This window comes from Arachis ipaensis, chromosome B04, assembly GCF_000816755.2.
Source record: "Arachis ipaensis cultivar K30076 chromosome B04, Araip1.1, whole genome shotgun sequence".
Classification (NCBI taxonomy): domain Eukaryota; kingdom Viridiplantae; phylum Streptophyta; class Magnoliopsida; order Fabales; family Fabaceae; genus Arachis; species Arachis ipaensis.
The window spans coordinates 9,981,168-9,988,745 of NC_029788.2; the positions used below are offsets into that span (position 1 = coordinate 9,981,168).

General features: G+C 31.5%; 1 protein-coding gene across 1 annotated transcript; it reads right to left on the minus strand.

Annotated features, from left to right (window-relative positions):
* LOC107636010 (LEAF RUST 10 DISEASE-RESISTANCE LOCUS RECEPTOR-LIKE PROTEIN KINASE-like 2.4) lies at positions 795-6,034 on the minus strand. Its single transcript, XM_016339550.2, has 3 exons — positions 5,259-6,034; positions 4,156-4,188; positions 795-2,139 (listed from the first exon to the last, which is right to left on the minus strand). The coding sequence occupies exons 1-3, from the start codon at positions 6,031-6,033 to the stop codon at positions 1,019-1,021; spliced, it is 1,929 nt and encodes a 642-aa protein (XP_016195036.2). The 5' UTR covers position 6,034; the 3' UTR covers positions 795-1,018.

The following is a 7,578-nucleotide window of genomic DNA, read 5'->3' on the forward strand; positions in this document are numbered from 1 at the left end:
CGAACATTAAGACAGACATACAGAAACACAAAATTATATTTAACGGATGAAATATGAATAGAGACACTAACAAGGGATATAACTTATTTTTTATTAGAAAAGTATAGGGTACCAATAACTATCTGCCAACTTATTACCAATAATAATTAATTATTATATTTTAAACACATATATAAAGAGACACATCCAGAAAATATATATATAAAGACACTTTTATTAGACACAACTATAATAAAGACATTTTTGTTAGACACTAACACATCTACAAAGACACTTCCGTTAAACACGATCATAAACAAGAGTTGGCAGAAGTTGGCAGAAACGTTGTTGGTAATGTAGCGGGATTGTTTTTTATTTTTTATTTTATTATTCTTGTTAATTTTTCATAATTATATTTTTTTATTATTATATTTTTCTTCTTAAATTTTTTGAATGAAAAAAAAAAATTAGAATAAATTAAATTTGCATAATTTATTCTAGTTTATAAGAACACAAAATTTTGTATTTATATCATTTGTGTCTTGTTCTCAATGTCTTGTGTTATCCTGTTCTAAAAAACAAACGCAGCCCAATATACCCCATTCCAGAACCCACACTCTGCAATTAGAGATTTTTTTGGTCTGCAACACAGAACAATCTAGGGAACAGATCCATCAACCTACCATTTTGTATCCGTGAGCACCTTCTGTTATTAATATTCTTAGGAAATTTTTTCCATCAAGAACAATAGAGCTAAATTGAATCTTGAAAAGCAAAAAGATAACAACCATTCATGGTAAAAGGCATCAACACAATTAGCAGGACCCTTTAACTATTTCTTGATCAATTAGGTACATTATAGAATCTCTGACCTCAATGCATACTTACAATAAATTACAGGTACCACCTTAATGTGAAACCAGAGAATTTTCAAAAATATCTTTCCTCCTCAAGGCAATAGAATTAAGTACTTATCAGTGAAAACATATTCTATGTGTGCTTGGTACATATAGACAACATAGGGGTACAATGCAATGAATTAATTAACAATATAAGAAGATTCTACCAATGCCGATACAATTGTAGAAGATTCTATGGCCGATTTTATCGGAGAAGACAGAACGGGTCTTGGAGGCAATTCCAGGGAGTTCATGCTGCCTTCCAACATTTCTACAACTTTGCTCATTGTTGGTCTATCATCTGGAATTGGTTGAATGCACCATAAACCCACCACTGTCATTTTCTTAACAACATCATTTTCCTCTATGGTCACCTCCCCATCATCATCCGGTCCTAGTTGAGTGCCTTGCTCAAGCCTTTTGTATATCCAATCAGGAAAGTACATCTCGCTTGTTTGATTTGTCTCTGCAATTATGTTCTTCTCCTTCATTCCTACCATTTCTAGAAGCATCATTCCATAACTATAAACATCAGATTTATGTGAAACTCTACCGAAATGTCTGTTCCACACTTCTGGAGCTATATACCCTATTGTTCCTCTAGTTTTGGACATGGAAATGTGACTTTCTTTTCTAGGACAAAGCTTTGCTAACCCGAAATCTGATATCTTAGGACAAAAGTTTTCATCCAAAAGAATATTTCGTGGATTTATGTCAAAATGTAAAATTCGAATGTTGCATCCTCTATGCAAATACTCCAATCCTCTAGCTATCCCTATGGAAATGTGATACAAATGATCCCAACTCAAGAATAGAGAACTTTTAGGTTCTTTTTTGTAAATAAAATTGTCAAGGGAACCATTAGACATAAACTCATAGATTAGAACTTTCTTATGACCTTCTAAGCAAAATCCAAGAAGGGTGACAACATTAACATGAGAAGTTCTACTAATACTAGCTACCTCATTAATAAAATCTTCACCATTTTCTTTGGATTGATTCAACATTTTGACGGCCACATCAGAACCATTGGATAATTTTCCCTTGTATACAATACCAAAACCACCTTGTCCTAATTCATCTTTGAAAGAATTGGTCATTTTCTTCACATCCGAGAATCTATATCTCTTCAGAGTTAAGACTCCTTGATCTCTTAAGAAGGTTTCAATATCTTGGTTATTCTTTATCCTTGATGACTTACATGTAAAACAATTAGCCATTAGTCCAGCAACTATAATTACTACAGCTATAATACCTGAACCTGATACAAGTAGCTTCGGAGAGTTAGGGGTTAAGAAAAACATAGAGAAATATAGATAAGCATAGAGAGCAAATAGATAAATTTATTGAGGAAAAATATATAAATTTTACGACAATAAACATAGGCATTTTTTAAAGATAAAATACAATTTCTTGAAAAGAAACAAAGAAAGAAACATGAAAAATATCAGAAAGTAAATACAACTTTTGTGATGATAAACAGAAAAAGTTATGAAGGTAAACAAAACTTTTTGAAAAGAAACACGAGAAGAAAACACAAATTAAATTTTATTGACAATAAAAAATAGAATTTAATTTTTTGTGGTAAAATATTTTTGAAAGTAAATACAACTTTTTGAATAAAAGCATATGAAGAAAATATAGAAATATATTAGGTATAAACATAGAAATTTTGTTATGATACACAAAAAAATTTTGAAAGTAAATACATAATTTTTTGAAGACAAATGAAAGTAAAAAACACAAAAAATTATTGATGTAAACACAGAAATTTTGGGATGATAAACACAATATTTTGAATATATTAAGGAAAAATACATAAATTTTAGGATGATTAACACAATTTTTTTGAAGGTAAACAAAAAACATTTCGATTAGAAACAGACAAAGAAAAATACTATTACTTGTTGACAATAAACTCATGAATTCTTCAAGGTAAACACAAATTTTGAAGAGAAACACAAGAAGAAAATACAGAAATTTATTGATGATAAATACATATTTTATTATAAAGTGTAATTTTTTTCTTTGAAATTTAAAAATTTTAAAAATATTATAAGTTTTATTTTGTTTCATTTTGTCTTAAAAGTTTTTTATTTGCATCAAACATACTCCTGATAGATAAGTTTTCAAAAAGTTTAGGATCAATCTAACAATAATACATGATAACTATGTCTGATTTGCTTGTGTTGAAGTTGTTTTTGTGAAATTGTTGCTGAAGTTGTCCTAAGTTTTTTAGAAAATTAGTCGCTAGGGGTATATTTAATGCAAATAAAAAATTTTTGAAACAAAATAAAATTTAGGGATATTTTTGAAAATTTGAGCAAACTTCAAGGACAAAAATATACTTTATCCCAAATTTTTTGTTAATAAACATGGAAAACTTTTAAGGTAAACACTTTTTTAATAAAAACGTAGAAAAAATACCAAAATTTATTGAAAAAATATAAAAATTATGTTATGATAAACATGAAAATATTTTGAATGCAAATTGTGATAAATAAATACAAAAGTAATTGAGGGTAAATGCAATTTTTTTTAAGAGAAACATAGAAAAAAAATGCATAATTTATACAATAAATACGAAAAGTTTTTGAAGGTAAATACAATTTTTTTTAAGAGAAACATAAAGAAAAATAAAGAATTTTATTGAGGAAAAACATAGAAGTTTTACGATAATAAATATATACATGTTAAAGTAAACACAACTTTTTGAAGAAAAATAAAAAAAGAAAACAAAGTTTATTCATGATAAATATATAAATTTTGTGATCACAAGCATAATTTGAAGGTAAACACAATAACTATTTTAGCGATAAACAAAAATTTTAGCGATAAACATATAAACACAATAACTATTTGTGTTATTCAACTAAAATTTGTGTTACTCAACTAAAAAACTTGTACATTTCGAAACAATTTATGCATTATTCAACTAATATTTACGTGTTATTTAACTAAACTTTTTGTAATTTTTACTAAAATTTCTCTGTTATTTTCTATATCATTAACTAAAAAATCTGTAATGTTCAAAAGAATTTAACTGAAAAACTTCATTTGATTGAAGAAGTTCTCTATCTGAAAAAAAATACCGTAGGAAGATAGGGAAATATTTTGTATGAATAACAAATTAAAACATATAAAAAGAAGAAGCATGGACATTTATGTAGATCATGATTTTAGTTGTACTAAAAAACTTGTGCACGTAAGATGGAGTATATATATTAAGCAACGAAACAACCCTAAGAAAATATGACAGGAGGGCTAGATGTATTACCTATACCGATGATTATCCATCTCCAGTGATGTCCTGCAACAGTTAATATTGAAAACAAACATGAGTTATAACACTCTTGAGCTTTTTTCAAGTTTAAGGTGAAGCCAGCAAGCATAATCATTAATACTTGAGTGTGTGCTTTCAGCATATGTGAACATGAAGAAAGATAACATTAGCCATAAGAATGTGAACATGAAGAAAGTGCAAAGAACAGTTGCTAAGGTAACTACATCATCAGAACATTTCCTAAGGTGTTACTAATTACCATGACCACAAGTTTTCAGGTAAGACTTATCCTTGCAGAAGCAGAGGAAAAAGTTTAAAATAAACAGCATCCTCAAAATTTCAGTGTAATTCTAATGAAACTAACAGCACCATTCATTTCCAGTGGTACATTAATAATAAACTGAGACTAAGGAGCAGTGGGATAATCTATTGGTTCCGTGGTACAGTTATAGAAGAAAGAGAGATTTATGCTATCAGAACTATAAGTAAATGGTAATTGATCAAAGCTATAATTGTGCATGGGATTGGAGTTGAAGGATTATTTGTTGCTTGATATTTGGAAGGGAAGCAGTGAAGTTGGAACCCAGTGGAAGAAGGGAGGGAAAAAGAACAGAACCATTCCCTCTGTTTATTGGATTCACCAAACACTCACTCGCACTCATGATTGGTGTTCGAGAATTGGAGGTTTTCTACTCATTAACTAGCACTACAGTAGAGGATCCAAAGAGGATTAAATGCTTCCGGCGAAAAGGGATTGAATTAAAAAAAACCAATCTTTAATCCATGCATAACTTAGTATTAAAGATATAATAATTAATGTATCTTCTTTCTATTATTTTAATGTTTTAAGAAAAATAATTTTATAATTTGATATTAGAATTTGTATGACTAAAATTTAGAATTCAATCCTGGTTATATTCCATAAGAAAAATAAAGCTAATTTATGCAAAAAATTTAAATAAATCCAAAAAAAAACTCTTATTTAATAAGATGTATCACAGATATAACTATTTAGATACTTCTTTCTAATACTTTAAATTTTTTAAAGTAGTTTCATGTCACCTATTAAAAATTTAAAATGAAGGAAGGATCCATACTCTTTTGTGGAGGGCGATTATCAACGGGGAGAGAACATTGGACGGCGTTAGATCCATGAGGGCAGTAGCAGGTAAATTGATCCGTATTGTTGCTCCCGCAGGTTCCTCCACTGTTCAAGCAACTCATACAATCTTGAGAAAAAGTATACTTCACCAACACACCTTCACCGAAATGCCGAGCAGAAGCACCGTTCAACGCAACAGCCTCAGCGGCCACTTGGATACGATGAACGCAATTCTGAAGGTCTGGATGACTTTCCAGAACCTCTTTTTCCGTACCATTATAATACACAACATAACCGCACCCTAGGCTATGATTATCCGGATAGGAGTAGCTGCAATTATAGAATATGGTGATGTTGTGCACTGTTTGGTTATAGGTGAATGGAAGGTAATTCAGAGAATAATTGAAATCCATAGAGCAAACATCAGGTCTTCCGTCATCCATTAGCAAGGGCACCAATTTCACCCTGTAATAGTTAATTAGGGTCTCAATTGTCACCACATTGAATCGTTGTGACCCCATTTCAATGTAAGCGTAGTGTTTGGCATTCTCCTTGGCGCAGAAAAGCCGAAGTTTGTCATCACCGCCACACTGGCGGGGTCGGTTTTGCCCCCAGAAAGGATAGTACACGTCGCGAAATTCGCCACACTCATATTGCTGCTCACACAGGGAGTAATAATTGGAGGGTGGTGATTGAGAGAGGGATGCTGGCAAAGCTGCCATCAGCCGCAAAGAAATGAAGATCCAGATCCCTGTGACTTTGTAATCCATTATTCAACGACTCCATACACCTTACAGCAGTTTTATTTATTTGCACCATACTGTGTAGTGTGTACGCAGGAAGCATGGTGTTAAGTTTCCATCACCGTGTTTAATTTTTCATATTTTCAGGTGAGGGAGCTGTTGAATGTTGACCACGACCATGGAAAACTAAATACTAATACCAAGTAGGCAGAGTCAGTCGACGCCGAAACTACAACCCACTTTCTTTTAATCAAATGTCTTTCTTATATTCCTTTTAATATAGTAAAGGAAAAGTATAGTTACATGTCAAAAGTATTCCAACATTGAAGTAGCTTTGATCTGAGAAGTAATTAGACAGAATTTAGGAAGTTGAAACAGTTAACTTAGAAGTAAACAAACCCATGCAAGGTAGGGGAACACATAATCTGGCATATCCTTCACTTTGATGGTTCTATCGCTATCAAGGTAAGTATCAGAATTAGAGGTGTAACTGATTTGGTTTATTAAAATGAATTATCAGATGTTGAGTACCAAGGAAACAGTTAAGAGTCAACTTCGTCAAAGTAGTCTAGTATGGTGAAAATGACATCAAATCAAGAAATGGCATAGATCAACTATTTTTATTATATTTTGCGCTAGGTACTTCATCAACATCAACTTGCTATTTAATAATGGCTTAAAGTTGAATGCATTAACATAACATAAACTAGTAATCTATTTTGCATCAGCTGAAATAGAACAAACTGTAGCTAATAACTTATTACCATATCATCAACTTAAAGTCAGCAAATAGACATAAACTAGTGTCTTCCCATCATTATTGTACATCATCTATCATCATAATATCGATGCCAAAGCATCAACATCATTGCATATAAGTAAAAGATAGTTCCAAAGCACAGAATTATTCAAGAAATTGAAATGGCGAAATGAATGAATTACGCCGTCAAGTTAAAGAGTTGCAAGAGCAACTTGCAAAATATGAAGCCGCTCAAAATAATCATGGCAAGCAGAATGAAGACAACTCTTTTATTAAAGAGGATAATGTAAATCTATTTCATTATTCTTCTTCGTCTGAAGATTTGTCTACACGAAGAGCATGACACAATATGACTCACAAAGTTAAAGACTTAGGAATCAAAATTGATATTCCTGAGTTTGAAGGGAAACTCCAACCTGATGATTTCATCGACTGGCTTTGCACAGTGAAAAGAGTGTTCGAGTTAAAAGACATTCCAGATGACAAGCGCGTGAAGCTTGTAGCAATCAAGTTGAAGAAGCATGCATCAGTTTGGTGGGAGAATCTCAAGCATCAACGAGAAAGAGAAGGAAGAAGAAAGATCAAGACATGGGATAAAATGCGCCGTGAGCTCAAGCGCAAGTTCCTTCCTGAACATTACAGGCAAGACACCTTCATCAAATTTCATAATTTGAGGCAAAAGTCGTTATCTATGGAAGAATATACAATGGACTTCAAAGAGCTGCTTATGAAGTGTGACATTCAAGAGCCTGAAGAACAAACAATTGCTCGTTATCTTGGAGGGCTGAACATAGAAATTTCTAATGTCGTTC

Bases quoted from the DNA above. Each gene is read 5' to 3' on its own strand.
- LOC107636010 (XM_016339550.2), bottom strand. From the start codon at position 6,033: ATGGATTACAAAGTCACAGGGATCTGGATCTTCATTTCTTTGCGGCTG. The intron at 4,189-5,258 runs GTATGGATCCTT...TAACTGTTGCAG, and splicing joins TAATCGCCCTCCACAAAAGA to GACATCACTGGAGATGGATA. The intron at 2,140-4,155 runs GTAATACATCTA...TACTTGTATCAG, and splicing joins ATGGATAATCATCGGTATAG to GTTCAGGTATTATAGCTGTA.